Here is a 13,636-nt window from a genome sequence, read left to right on the forward strand (position 1 = left end):
AGTAAATTTGTTTTACTAATGATATTCTTGAACTGAATAACTGATTAGACTATAGTTACTTGAGCTTGGGTATTAGTTGTATAATCTGAAACTCGTCTCCGAATTAGAAAGGATAAAAAATTTTCAAGGATCAGTTTTCAGAAGGATTTTTTTTTTAGGTTTCTTTTTGTGTTTACTTGTGTGGAAAAAATGAAAAGAAAATTGTGGGTGGAGAAAAGAAGAATTTTTCTCACCTGAAAATACTCGGTAGTTTTATTGTGGCAGGTAACAGACCGGCCTACAAAGTGGGTCGGACTTCAGAAACTTCAAACATCCTATAAGTCTCTATCCATCCATCCATCTACCATGTGGACCAAACATTTTAGAAAACGTGGATTTCCACACGATTAGGTCAGTGGTACTACATCAACTGAACGGATCTGTTGTTATTCATGAGAGAGGGGAAATTAACTCATCTATGGCTCCAAGCACGAGTTTAGGAGGTACAGCCTACAGCTGAGATACATACTGACAATTTTGCATGAGATTTTTATCTTCTTAAGTCATGGGTCTGCCTTTTTCTTTTTTATCTTAGAACGTTTGGAGGAGCGAAGTTTGAGTTTATATTAATTAATTTATACAATCATTTTTAATAAATGATATTTAATTTGAGATTCAAATTCCAACAATGATTTTTTTGTAAAAAAAAAATTTGGGATATGACCAATAATCTTCTAATTCAACGACTGAGATTTCTTGTGGGGGAATTCCAGATAGATTGAAACACCATCAAAACTCAAGTACCTTCAAAACTACAGGATGCAAATATGCCTCACTTCACCAGGTTAAACTTGTGCAAGCTAGTGAAGTTAAACAGGACATGGACTTCAGTCTTATGCTCACAAGTAATTGCAGGTTAGCAGCATCAAGCTAGGAGTCCAAGAATAACCAGAGTTTGCAATTTAGTAATGGTATGATCCGCTGAACTTCATGTATTTCAGAATCTCATAAGGGTATGTTGGTGAAATAGAAAGAGTGGCCACTTTCTCCTCAGTTTTTCAGCCTTCTGTTGTCATTTAATTTCCTGAAGCTTCCCTTTTTGGCGTTATCGAAGCCACTTGGCAGCATAAGAAAATGTGAGCTATTGCTTTCCCTTATGGACTAAAAAGTTTTCGAAACGGCTGCATCAGCCATTAGATAAAGCAATCAACAAGAAATGCAAGGCAAAGAAAATTTATTTTGACAGGTCATTCCAATTCATTCATATAGTTCGCGTTTCATTGGTCGTTAAACATATAAAGTTCTGTGGATCATTTTCAATCATGAGGGGTTCAATTCCCACCTTACCAGAAAGCTTTAATACCAAGCAAAAAATGCACTGAGGTATCTGAATTATACAGATAACTTTTGAGTTGTGATGAAATTCATAGGTTCACATGGGAAAATGGTCTAGGAATTCTCATATTTTTCCCTCTATGGAAGGCCTCATCATACTTCTTTGCTTCTTTGCCCTGCCTCATCTAATTATATCCACCATAGTGGATGCCATAAATACGACTCACTCCCTTAGAGATGGTGAAACCATAGTTTCGGCAGGTGAAATCTTTGAACTAGGATTCTTTAGCCCGGGTGGTACCGGCAAGCGATACTTGGGAATATGGTACAAAAAATCTATCCAGACTGTTGTATGGGTAGCCAACAGAGAAGTTCCCCTCAATGATTCATCAGGTGTTGCAAAAGTTACCAACCAGGGAATTTTTTTCATTCTCAGTGGTAAAGGCATAATTATTTGGTCTTCCCACTCTCCAAGACCTGCGCATAATGCAGTTGTACAGCTGCTGGATTCAGGTAACCTTGTTGTGAAAGATGAGAGAAGCAAAAGCTTCTTATGGCAGAGCTTTGATCATCCATGTGATACACTGCTACCAGGTATGAAGATGGGAAAGGACTTCGTTACAGGCCTATATCGTCATCTGTCCTCATGGAAAAGATTTGATGATCCTGCTCGAGGAAATTTTACATTTGGACTTGATATTAATGGATTTCCAGAGTGGGTCTTGAAAGAAGGTTCCATGGTGAGATTTAACTCTGGACCTTGGAACAGTTTGCAGTTTAGTGGGATGCCTGAAATGAGGTCAAGCCCCACTTTCATGAATGACTTTGATTTTAATGCAAAAGAGGTATATTTTAGATATAATCATGGCCTTCAATATAGCTCAATTCCTACAAGGGTAGTGATCACTCAGAATGGAGATTTAAAGCATTTCAAATGGATTGATCAAACCCAAGGTTGGATGCATTATCGTTCAGCACAAGAGGATACTTGTGACAACTACGGATTATGTGGTGCATATGGTTTATGTAATGGTAATAACACCCCAGTTTGTAGTTGCTTGAGTGGATTTGTGCCAAAAAACAAAACAGAATGGGATAAGGAACCAGGGTCAGGTGGGTGCATTAGAAAGACTCCACTGAACTGTTCTGGAGATGGATTTATGGAGGTCTCTGGAGTAAAGTTGCCAGACTCAAGACAATCCCTAGTTAACAACACCATGAACCTTGAGGAGTGCAAGAACCAGTGTTCAAAGGACTGCTCCTGCACAGCTTACGCTAATTTGGATATAAGAGATGGAGGAAGGGGGTGCCTGCTATGGTTTGGTGAACTAATTGATATTAAATACTCCACTGGAAGAGGACAATCAATTTATATAAGGATGGCCAGCTCAGAACTAGGTATGAAACTCTCCTCGAACCTTGAAACTCGAAGTCTAATACTCTGGTCTAAAGCTTCTGTAGAAAATTTATATTCTACAGAAATATGGTAGCTTAATTGCTTGCACAATTCTGCTTAACTTCGCCATAAACAGAGAGAGAGGACAAAAATGCAATAGCAGCTACTGTGAAACTGCTTAAGATTGTTGTATGCAACAGTAATTTCTCATGTTAAATAGGAATTAATGATTCAACCAATTCTAATGGTTATTCCTGATAACTAATGTATGTAAGACTTACAGATAATTATCTTTTAATTTTAAAATTTTACTCAATCTTGCATAGGATCCAGTTAGATCTGGGTTTTGAGTTGGTTTTCATGCTGAAACAAAAGAACTGACTTGAGATGTACCCACAACTTTTCTTCTTTGGTTTGTTTTAGATCAAACTCATAGCTTGGGCGCAAACAAATCCACTGTGAAGAAAAAGATGTGGATTGTAGTCAGCTCTGTGTTCTTTACTTTGTTGGTCATTGTAGGCATAGCCCTGGTCCTTTTTGTTTGGAGGAAGAAACACCAGAAAAAGGGTAATTTTTACAGCCAAAAATCACATTTTTTTTGGATTGGTTGCTCATGGCATTTATTCACAACACTTTGGGATTTTGCAGGCTCAATGGGAGGCCTTCCAGAAAGTAGTTATAAATATGAGAATCAGGAGGAAGATCTTGAGTTGCCATTATTTGATTTCGCAATAATTGCTCGTGCAACCAATAACTTTTCTCCTAAGAATAAAATTGGAGAAGGTGGCTTTGGATCTGTCTTCAAGGTAACAACATATTATAATATCTTCATTGCAAATGTTGATAGTTTGCTGACTCCAGTGGTTACACTTCTTTGCAATGACATCAGTAAGCAAAACTGCAGTTTTCTAAAGGGAATGAATCTTTGGTGATTTATTTTCCAGGGTGTCTTGGAGGATGGACAAGAAATAGCCGTGAAGATGTTGTCAAAAAGTTCTACACAAGGAGACAATGAGTTCAAAAATGAAGTTGAACAAATTGCAAAAGTTCAGCACCGCAATTTAGTGAAGCTTCTAGGGTGCTGCATTCAAACAGATGAAAAGGCATTGGTCTATGAATTTATGCCTAACAAAAGTCTGGACTTCTTTTTATTTGGTAGTTCTTTCTCCAACCTTTGAAGTTTAGTCTAGCCAGAACACTCAATGGAAATGGAGTAACAACCATAAGTCAATAATTCATTTGTGTGTTGATTTTATTAATGTTCCTTTTTATTTTAAGAAGAAAATTGTGTTCAGATATCTATAAGCAATCTAATGATCTAATTTGTGTCAAAAATTGATCAGATCAAGTTCAAAGCATGTCATTGGATTGGCCTATGCGCTACCATATCATCGATGGGATTGCTCGAGGGCTTCTTTATCTTCATCAAGATTCCCGACAAAGAATTATACATAGAGATCTAAAGGCCGGTAATATTTTACTAGACAATGAAATGAATGCAAAAATTTCAGACTTTGGTTTGGCTAGAAGTTTTGGGGAGAAACAAACTGCGGCAAACACAAGCAGGGTGGTGGGAACATAGTAAGTTATAACACAAATATTGATTTAGTACATTGCTTAACTTCAGACCTTTTATGCTTGATTTAACTCGACTGTTTACCTGCAGTGGATACATGTCTCCAGAGTATGCCATTGATGGGGTCTACTCGATTAAATCTGATGTCTTTAGCTTTGGTGTTTTGGTACTAGAGATAGTGAGTGGGAAAAGAAACAGAGGATTCTATCATCCAGATCACCAGCTTAACCTTGTTGGCCATGTAAGTGTCACATTACAAATCTTCCCATCTCTAAATTTTGATTCTACATTTGTTCTGTTAGTGAACTGACTTTAGTTGCATAGGCATGGAGGTTATTTACTGAAGGCAAATCAATGGAACTGGTTGCTGCACCGATTAGCGACGCCCGGAACTCACATGAAATTATAAGATCTATTCATGTAGGTCTATTATGTGTGCAACAAAGTCCTGAAGACAGGCCAAACATGTCAAATGTTGTGCTGATGCTGAGTTCCGAAGATCCTTTGCCTCAGCCTAAACAACCAGGTTTTTTCCATGAAAGGGATCGGGTTGAATTTAGTTCTTCATCAAGCAGTCAAAAACAATTTTTGTCTAATAATTTTACTATAACAGTATTAGATGCAAGATAAATGACATATGCATGTTACTGTTCTACAATGATCAAGGCAGAGCCTCCTTGACATTCATATCTCTTCTTCCAATAGGTCCACGAGTTCAAAATTTCCTCCCCCAACTCAACTATCAAAGTTGGTTTTGATTGAATGTTCTCTTTCTTTTCATGTATGTAGGCATTTATTATATACTTTTGGAAAGTCATGTTCAAATATAGGTTTGCAATTTCACATTCATCAAGAATATAATATCATCCAGTTATTTGCAAAAACTGGTCCACAATGCATTCAGGTTTTCAAACATGTATTCTTTGAAAAGAAAGGGATTCCAACAATTCCTGCAAACAACAAATGAATTCAGAGTCATCCCAATTTGAACAACATATAGGAATGATGAATCAAATTTATCAAGCGTGAACCATCCATTCTACATGGTAGAACTCAGGCCAAAGGAAGAGATAAGTTTTCTAGAAGAATGCTTTAGTTTTGGTGTTTTGAGGATATACATGAAAAGAACGAGAAAAAGATGTGTGGAAAATTTGTCACAAGAAAGTCTTACCCCATTGGAAAGGAACTTGATTTGTATGGATGAGTTTTAGTCTTGGATATTTATTTCCCCGCAATTAATTCCATGCATTTAGGCGAAATGAGGGATGGTGGGTCCATACATGGTCCCTATCTAATCTATTATCAAGGTTTAAGTCTAAGTAATCAAGTTCTCTGTTTCTGTCCCTCTCAATTCCAGATACAAACCAGACAATATTCAATCATGATGACCAGCTCCCTTTTACTCTAATTTTTTTTTTTCAAACCCATGAACATCATTTATTTTCTGGTTTAATCCTTCTGAAATATCGAAAACTTTTGGCTCCTTTGATCTCTCTATAAAATCTTACAAGCTGTGGTAGTAAAAATGGAATGTGACAATTAACAACTTCAGTCGGGAACTGACTTGAATTTTACTATCAGAAAACTAAATTTGGGAAAGCCTGGCCTGAAAAATCCCAAATTTTTTCTCCGTCATGAGTGGGGAAGTAGGAATGGAGTTGTTGGAAGATAACACGTGGTGTTGACTCCTTGTCCCCAACCCGGCAATAGAGTCAAATGAATGGAACAACAATGGCAGGACTTGACTTCTGAGTCTGGCTTGCTAAAAATGTTGCCGGGTTAATCAATGTGATGCGATTGACTACCAAAGATGACTTTTATAAGTGGGAATCTTGACTTGGAATAAACTCCATCTCGAGCTTGTGTTTTAAGATATTAGTTTGTAAAAATTAATTTGCGTGAAATATGAAAACACGTAGAAAATATTTATAAAGAAATTTTTATCATGTTAGGTGAAATATGTCTTAGTATAAAATTATTGTTTAATGAAATTTGAGTTACGATAAAAATTATTACAGTTGACTTAACTATTAGAGATGCAATTTGAATAGAAATTTATTAGAGATATAATTGATTAAATATTATTTGATAAATAAAAAAATTTATAAATTTTTTTTTTTAAGAGAAAGAGATTTTTAATACACAAATTTATATGTTTATAAATAGTGAGAGTTTTTATAGGTTAAATAAGAGAAAAAATATAAAAAAATTATAAAATTTTATGAGATAAATATCTTATTAAATTAAAAGAGATTAAAAAAATTTTTATGGATGTATTTGTTTGAGTAAATTAGAAGAGAATGAGATAATTCATATAAATATAATTTATGTTTACGTAAATATAATGCATGAATATACATAAATATATATTTATTTGAATCGAGAGTATATTATAGAATTAGAGAAGAATGAAAGAGATTATGGGTATTGTTTATGTTTGAGTATTGATAATTTATATATTTGTAATAATTTTTTATAATAATGGATCTATTTTCTTATAAATAGAAGAAGATGATTGAAGTAAATCATGTTAAATTATTATCTTTGTGATTAATTGATTATATTTTTCTTAACTTGATTGTTTAGTTAAATCTAGACTTTTACTTTAACAGGTCTTATCAAATAACTCTTATCGTTAAAGTTAAATTATTATTATTATTATGTGTTAAAGCTTATGAATGACAATGGATCGAGTCCAAACGGATTTTTGTTTAGTTTAAACTCGATCCAATTATATACATATAATATTTGAACCCTACCCGATCTAATTTAAAAAAAAAAAATTGTATTTGAACTCAACTTGATCTAACATTAGATAAAATTACATCTGATCTAACTAGATTCAAAATTAATAAAATATGTTTTTTAAATATAAAATTTATTTTAATATAAATATAAAATTTAATATATATAAATATATAAATATAAAATTAATTAATTAAAAAATAATTTTTTTATATATATTAGATTAAATTTGTCTAAAACTAAATCTGATTTTTTATATTATCTAATCTGACTTAATTCGATATTTAATTTATAAAAAATAAATTTAAAAAATCGAATCAAATTAAAATTAATTAGATAGAATTAAATTGTATTTTCTAATTAATTTCTTGTTTGCTGCACAGGCATGCGGACCGTTTTCTGACGGAAAATCCTTCGAATTGGTGCATCAGTACTTAGGGACACCTGCAATTCTTCTGAAATGTTACGATCAAATTCATGTAGGCCTGTTACGTGTGCAGCAAAGTACAGATGACAGACCAAGCATGACTAAGATCGACCAGATGATCTGCAGATTGTTTTGATCGTCAAATTACATTTATGATTAGTCTTACGTATTCGTTTCCATTTTTATATACCCTTTTATAGATCTCCACAAAATCTTTCAAGCCGTCACAGTGAGAATGGAATATGACAGTTACCATCTTCAGTCGGAAACTAACTTGAAGTTTACTGTCAGAAAACTCAATTTGGGAAAGTTTGGCCTGAAGAATCCCAAATATAAGACTTTTTGGTATTTCTTTTATTCCGTGTTGAGTAAGGAAGTAGAATGGGGTTGTTGGAAGATAACACGTGGTGTTGACCACATGTCCATGACCAGGCGATAGAATCAAATTAATGGAACCACAATGATAGGTCTTGACTTATGAGTCTGGCTTGCTAAAAATTTGCTGCGTTAATCAATATGTGATGTGATTGACTACCAAGACAACTTTCATAAATTGGAATCTTGACTGGGAAGCAACTTAGGTTTCATTCGTAAGATGAGGTTAATTAAAAGTAATATAAAAAATTTATTATAATTATAATTAAAAAATATTATTATAATTACAATGAAAAAAAATTTTAATAAAAAATTTATGTTTAATAAATTTTATTGGAATTGATAAAAATTAATATTTAAATTTAATTAATTAATAAATTTTATTAAAATTAATATAAATTGATATTTAAATATTAATATTTAAATTTAATTAACGATACAATAAAATTTTTGATGAATCCAATCCCAGCATTAGTCAGTTAATCAATGCTGCAGCAGTACGGAGTTATTGACAATATCGAGTGGCAAGAAACAAACTTGTTCACTCTTTTTTCAACCTTTGGGTTTCATGAAATATTGAATCAGCTCGGTCGTGTCATTGCTACAAATCATGGAACATTTTTAATTTAAAGAAATTTTTAGTCATTGCTTTCCAAAGTGTATTATATGCTACATTTATTTTTTGTTGCCGGGGTGTGTGGTTTACAACTCTCTGATAACGATTAGAAATTTCTGCTGAAGATGGTGAAACATTCAAATATCCTTGACGAAAGAAAATGAAATCGCGATAGCCTTTAAAAACAATTACTTCGTTCTTAGTGTTTCTTCCTATCAATGGAAGGCTTTGCTATAATTCTCCTTTGTTCCTTTATGTTGTCTAATCTCACTTTATCCATTACAGTGGAAACCTTGAATTCAACTCAGTCAATTAGAGATGGTGAAACGATAGTTTCAGAAGGAGGAAGATTTGAGCTAGGTTTCTTTACCCCAGGTTCCAGCAGCAAGAGATACTTGGGAATATGGTACAGGAACATTTCTGTCCAGACTGTTGTATGGGTGGCCAACAGAGAAGAACCCCTCAAAGATTTGTCAGGTGTTCTGAAACTTACCAACCAGGGGATTCTAGTCCTTCTAAATCATGAAGGGAGCACTGTTTGGTCCTCCAACTCATCCAGGCCTGCCCGCAGTCCAGTTGCACAGCTCTTGAATTCAGGAAACCTCATTGTCAAAGAGGAGAATGAAAACAACCCTGAAAGCTTCTTCTGGCAGAGCTTTGATTATCCAAGTGACACATTGCTACAAGGAATGAAGCTTGGAAGGAACTTAATTACAGGCCTGGATCGTTACCTGTCATCCTGGAGGAGTCCTGATGATCCTTCTCATGGTAATTTTACTTATCGGTATGAGGTTGGTGGCTTTCCAGAGTGTATACTGAGAGAGGGTTCAGTTGTGCAATTTCGTCCTGGTCCCTGGAATGGTTTGCGGTTTAGTGGAACACCTGAACTAAAACCAAATTCTTTATTTACATTTGGAGTTGTGTTCAATGAGAAGGAGGTATATTTCAGCTACAAACTTCGTAATAGCTCAACTCTTTCAATGTTGGTGTTAACTCACGATGGATTTTGGCAGCGCCACAAATGGATTGAGAGAACAGAACGTTGGGAAGTTTATGTTACAGTACAAATGGATAACTGTGACAATTATGCACTCTGTGGTTCATATGGTACCTGCACTGCAAGTAACTTCCCAGAATGCAGTTGCTTGAAGGGATTTGTGCCAAAATTTCCAGAAAAATGGGACAGTAAACTTTGGACAGATGGGTGTGTTCGAAAGACTCCATTAAACTGCTCTAGTGATGGATTTATAAAGTACTCTGGAGTAAAGTTGCCTGATTCACGACAATCCTCGTTTAACTACAGCATGAATCTTGAGCAGTGCAAGAACCTCTGCAAAAAGAACTGCTCATGTACAGCTTATGCGAATTTGGATATAAGAAAAGGAGGAAGTGGATGCTTACTTTGGTTTGTTGACCTCGTTGACATTAGAGAGTTCACTGAAAATGGACAAGAAATTTATATAAGAATGGCTGCATCAGAACTAGGTATGAAGTCAGCTATCCTTAAAATGCCATTTTCTAATTAACTCTAATACATAGATTTTCTTTTTCTTTCCAATGAAATAATAAAACATAAATACTAATAACATTGTAGATATAACCACTGATATTATTGGCAAAATGGCATAGACATTGGTGGAACCTCTGCTAAACCTTTATGCATAATCTGAACCAACTGATTTGAGTTGTTTAGTTTGATCCAGCCAGTTAATTTATAACCACAATGCTTCAATTTATACTAATTTGCCTTTTTCATATCGATTTTTAACACCTAGATTTCTGCCATGATTTGTTTGATGACTAGACCAAACTGAGAGCATTACATCCAACAAGAAGGAAAGAATGAGGATTGCAGTCATCTGTATCTTCTCTATAGCAGTGTTGATCCTTGGCTTAGCCCTGGTCTTGTATCTTTGGAGGAAGACGTGCAATAAAAAACCTGGTATATCATATTTCTCTCATATAAGACTCTTTTCTTTCACTTTCTGTTGCAGAGTTATGGAAAGTTTCCCTGTTCAAAGTTGTGTTCTTGTTATTACCCTTGAAGGGACAATGCTGCCAAATCTAGATATGTTATAGCACAGGAGTTTACTGAAAATTTTCTGTTGAAACAATCAAGGGGCAAGTGACTTAATGATTCCATTATCTTATTTAAAGTTTATTATGAGGAAAGCAAGTTTGATTGTTTAAGGTCATGGAAACTTTGAGCTTTTCTTTTTCATTTTCCTGGGCAGACCAAGATATCTGATGGAGTAATAATTTCATCAATCCTGGTAAGAAGTCCTCCATTCAGAAATGGATAACAAAAGAGAACTTGACAACAAGGTGCTAAAGAAGAGAAGAAGCTGTACCTGAGAGAGACTAGCTGAATTAAAACAAAGAATGGATTGCATAGACTATAGTAGTATTCCTTAGATTGTTTGCATATGCATCCAAAGAATTTTCAACATTGCAGGAAATGTAGTCAAGGACACTGATAATAGCGTTAGTCAATTGCAATGAGAAATCTGGTTTTGGTTGAGGAAAAATTGGAAAAGTGCCATTTATTGTGTTTAATACCTCCATAATACTACTGCAATAGGCCTGGAAATTATTTGATATAAAAGACCTTCCGGGACTATTGATTTGCGAGTTTTTACTGATATATAAATTTCATTTTGAGTTTGATGACCACACTGCTTGTGTTGTTTTACATTTACTAGGACCATTATTTTGCAGGATTGCTGACACCAATTTCTGAAAGAAGTTCTAACATTAAAATTCAGAAGGAAGATCTAGAGTTACCAGAATTTGACTTAGCCACAATTGCTTGTGCCACCAATAACTTTTGGACAGCAAATAAACTGGGAGACGGTGGCTTTGGATCTGTCTATAAGGTAATAATCTGGTAAACTGCACCATGTTCCATGTTCATTTTTGCAACTCTATGGTATCACCTTTTTGCATTGACATACAGAAAACTTTCAAGAAAATTAGCGGATTGACAAGAATGAACATGTGGTTATACACTTTCAGGGTATCTTGAAGGATGGACAAGAAATTGCTGTAAAGAGGCTATCAAAAAGTTCTAGCCAAGGACTTTATGAATTTAAAAATGAAGTAATGCATGTTGCAAAACTTCAGCACCGGAATTTAGTAAAGCTTTTAGGATTCTGCATTCAAGGAGATGAAAAGATGCTGATCTATGAATTTATGCCTAACAAAAGCCTGGACTTCTTTATTTTTGGTATGTCTTTCTCCAACCAGGGAAATTTAGTTCAATTAGTATACTTGAGTGCTACTACCATGTAATCATGACTACCTTCACTTTCTCTTTTCCTCCCAAAGGTTTTCTATCCTGACATCTAAGAGAAGAAAATGACTCAATTTGTGCAAACAAACTAAACAGATCAATCTCAAAGCATGTCACTCGATTGGCCTATGCGTTACCACATTATCAATGGAATTGCTCGCGGGCTTCTTTATCTCCATCAAGATTCAAGACAAAGAATAATACATAGAGATCTTAAAGCTGGTAATGTTTTATTGGACAATGAAATGAGTCCAAAAATTTCAGATTTTGGGCTGGCTAGAAGTTTTGGAGAAAAGGAAACTACAGCAAATACGAAGAAAGTGGTGGGAACATAGTAAGTAGTAACCTGCAAAATGATATAATAGATATATTGATGATAATCTTAATGTGATTTTATCATGTATATATGATATAAACTTTTTTTATTATCTGCAGTGGTTACATGGCTCCTGAGTATGCAATTGATGGGCTCTACTCCATTAAATCAGATGTGTTTAGCTTTGGTGTGTTGGTGCTAGAGATAGTGAGTGGGAAGAGAAACAGAGGATTCTGTCATCCAGATCATCAGCTTAATCTTCTTGGACATGTAAGTGTAGTTCTGATCTTATTAGCAGTCAATGTGGAGCTTAAATCTAGTACAACTAAAGTGGTGTTTGTACTTTGTTGTACAGGCATGGAGACTATTTACAGCAGGGGATTCCTTGGAGTTGATTTCATCACCAATTAGGCAAACATGCAATACTTCAGAAGTGTTAAGATCGATTCACGTAGGGCTATTATGCGTGCAGAAAAGTTCAGAAGATAGACCAAACATGTCAAATGTGGTTCTGATGTTGGGAAGCCAAGGCCCCTTGCCTCAGCCTAAACAACCAGGTTTTTTCAGTGAAAGGGATCTGGTAGAATCTAGTTCTTCAACAACCAGGCACAAACTGCTTTCACCTAATGATTACACGGTTACATTGTTAGGGGCAAGATAAATAAATGTCCTTTCATGTTAATTTCATAGTGCAAGTGAACTCTTGGAAGGGATTATGTTGTTGAAATATATTTACTGTCTTTGCGGTGTCTAAGTTTCTTCTATTCAGTTTCATGTTCAAAGTTTTTCTTATATTTCGTTTTGACTCTTCGTTTAACTGATTAACATTTCTTATTATAGTTCCAAAAGAATACTGTCAAAATTCATGTTATCGGACACTATCAACTAGATATCAACACTTGTATAGTTATATTCATATATCCACTTCTCCTTCTACTATTAAAGCATCACGGTCATAAAAGGTTGATTGGCACAAAAAGGCTTTTGTTCCAGCATTTCTGTCATTACTTTGATGGCTATTCCAGTGTTAGGGTATCCTTGGACTGAAGAGGCAGGGTAGTTTGATCTCACGAGATTCTTAGAGAGTCTCTTTTATCAGTTATGGACTTGGATTATGAGTTTTTCTGAACAAAAAGTCATTAAAGGTTGCAGAGGTGATTATCAAAGCAGAAAACATGTAAACTTCATTCTTAATGAAGGGAACAACAAGGGAAGTACGAAAAAATTCAAACAAAAAACTCCGTCTATTTGGTTTGTTTTAGACATATAGCAGATCTGGTTTGACCAAATTAAAATGTCAAAAATCAAATCATTGGACATTACCATTAGAATATCAATCAAATTCAGGTGCATCCAGCCTCTACATTATGGCCCTATGGCTATGCCGCTTGTGCAATGACAGGCAGGACTGAGAAACTTACTTGGCAAGAAATTAATGATGAAACTAAATAGTAAGAAGTCTTGCTATCCTGTTCAACATTTCAAAATAGAATAGCAAAAGGTAGCTTGTTAAGTTGGGTCATGAGATATCTTCTGGTTTAAGATACGTTGACTAAACATGGAAAAATCTAAATATGGA

The 13,636-nt window shown here is 34.6% G+C and overlaps 2 protein-coding genes across 4 annotated transcripts; both read left to right on the plus strand.

The window, feature by feature from the left end:
- The first annotated feature begins 462 nt into the window (after positions 1-462).
- LOC111301649 (G-type lectin S-receptor-like serine/threonine-protein kinase At4g27290) lies at positions 463-5,089 on the plus strand. Of its 2 annotated transcripts, none has more exons than XM_022897466.2 (7): positions 463-2,712; positions 3,134-3,277; positions 3,359-3,516; positions 3,655-3,865; positions 4,054-4,291; positions 4,377-4,527; positions 4,611-5,089. In XM_022897466.2, exons 1-7 carry the CDS (start codon positions 1,416-1,418, stop codon positions 4,914-4,916), a joined length of 2,505 nt encoding a protein of 834 aa, XP_022753201.2. In that variant the 5' UTR covers positions 463-1,415; the 3' UTR covers positions 4,917-5,089. The 2 variants fall into 2 exon arrangements, with proteins under 2 accessions (XP_022753201.2, XP_089600559.1); XM_089744433.1 differs by having other exon boundaries at positions 743-2,712; positions 4,603-4,845.
- A 3,277-nt stretch (positions 5,090-8,366) lies between these two features.
- On the plus strand, positions 8,367-12,811 carry LOC111301646 (G-type lectin S-receptor-like serine/threonine-protein kinase At4g27290). 2 transcript variants are annotated; one of them, XM_089744434.1, is made up of 8 exons: positions 8,367-9,387; positions 9,463-9,934; positions 10,254-10,391; positions 11,168-11,325; positions 11,465-11,675; positions 11,838-12,075; positions 12,177-12,327; positions 12,413-12,811. In XM_089744434.1, the coding sequence occupies exons 1-8, from the start codon at positions 8,668-8,670 to the stop codon at positions 12,716-12,718; spliced, it is 2,394 nt and encodes a 797-aa protein (XP_089600560.1). In that variant the 5' UTR covers positions 8,367-8,667; the 3' UTR covers positions 12,719-12,811. The 2 variants fall into 2 exon arrangements, with proteins under 2 accessions (XP_089600560.1, XP_022753199.2); XM_022897464.2 differs by having other exon boundaries at positions 8,367-9,934.
- Positions 12,812-13,636: the final 825 nt, after the last annotated feature.

This window comes from Durio zibethinus, chromosome 15 (genome assembly GCF_047325235.1).
Source record: "Durio zibethinus cultivar Kanyao isolate XHJ-2024 chromosome 15, ASM4732523v1, whole genome shotgun sequence".
NCBI lineage: Eukaryota > Viridiplantae > Streptophyta > Magnoliopsida > Malvales > Malvaceae > Durio > Durio zibethinus.

Coding starts and splice junctions, on each gene's coding strand:
- LOC111301649 (XM_022897466.2), top strand. CDS start 1,416: ATGGGAAAATGGTCTAGGAATTCTCATATTTTTCCCTCTATGGAAGGC. Junction 3,517..3,654: donor GCTTTGGATCTGTCTTCAAG/GTAACAACATAT, acceptor TTTATTTTCCAG/GGTGTCTTGGAGGATGGACA. Junction 4,292..4,376: donor AGCAGGGTGGTGGGAACATA/GTAAGTTATAAC, acceptor GTTTACCTGCAG/TGGATACATGTCTCCAGAGT.
- LOC111301646 (XM_022897464.2), top strand. CDS start 8,668: ATGGAAGGCTTTGCTATAATTCTCCTTTGTTCCTTTATGTTGTCTAAT. Junction 10,392..11,167: donor GACGTGCAATAAAAAACCTG/GTATATCATATT, acceptor ATTATTTTGCAG/GATTGCTGACACCAATTTCT. Junction 11,676..11,837: donor CCTGGACTTCTTTATTTTTG/GTATGTCTTTCT, acceptor CAAACTAAACAG/ATCAATCTCAAAGCATGTCA.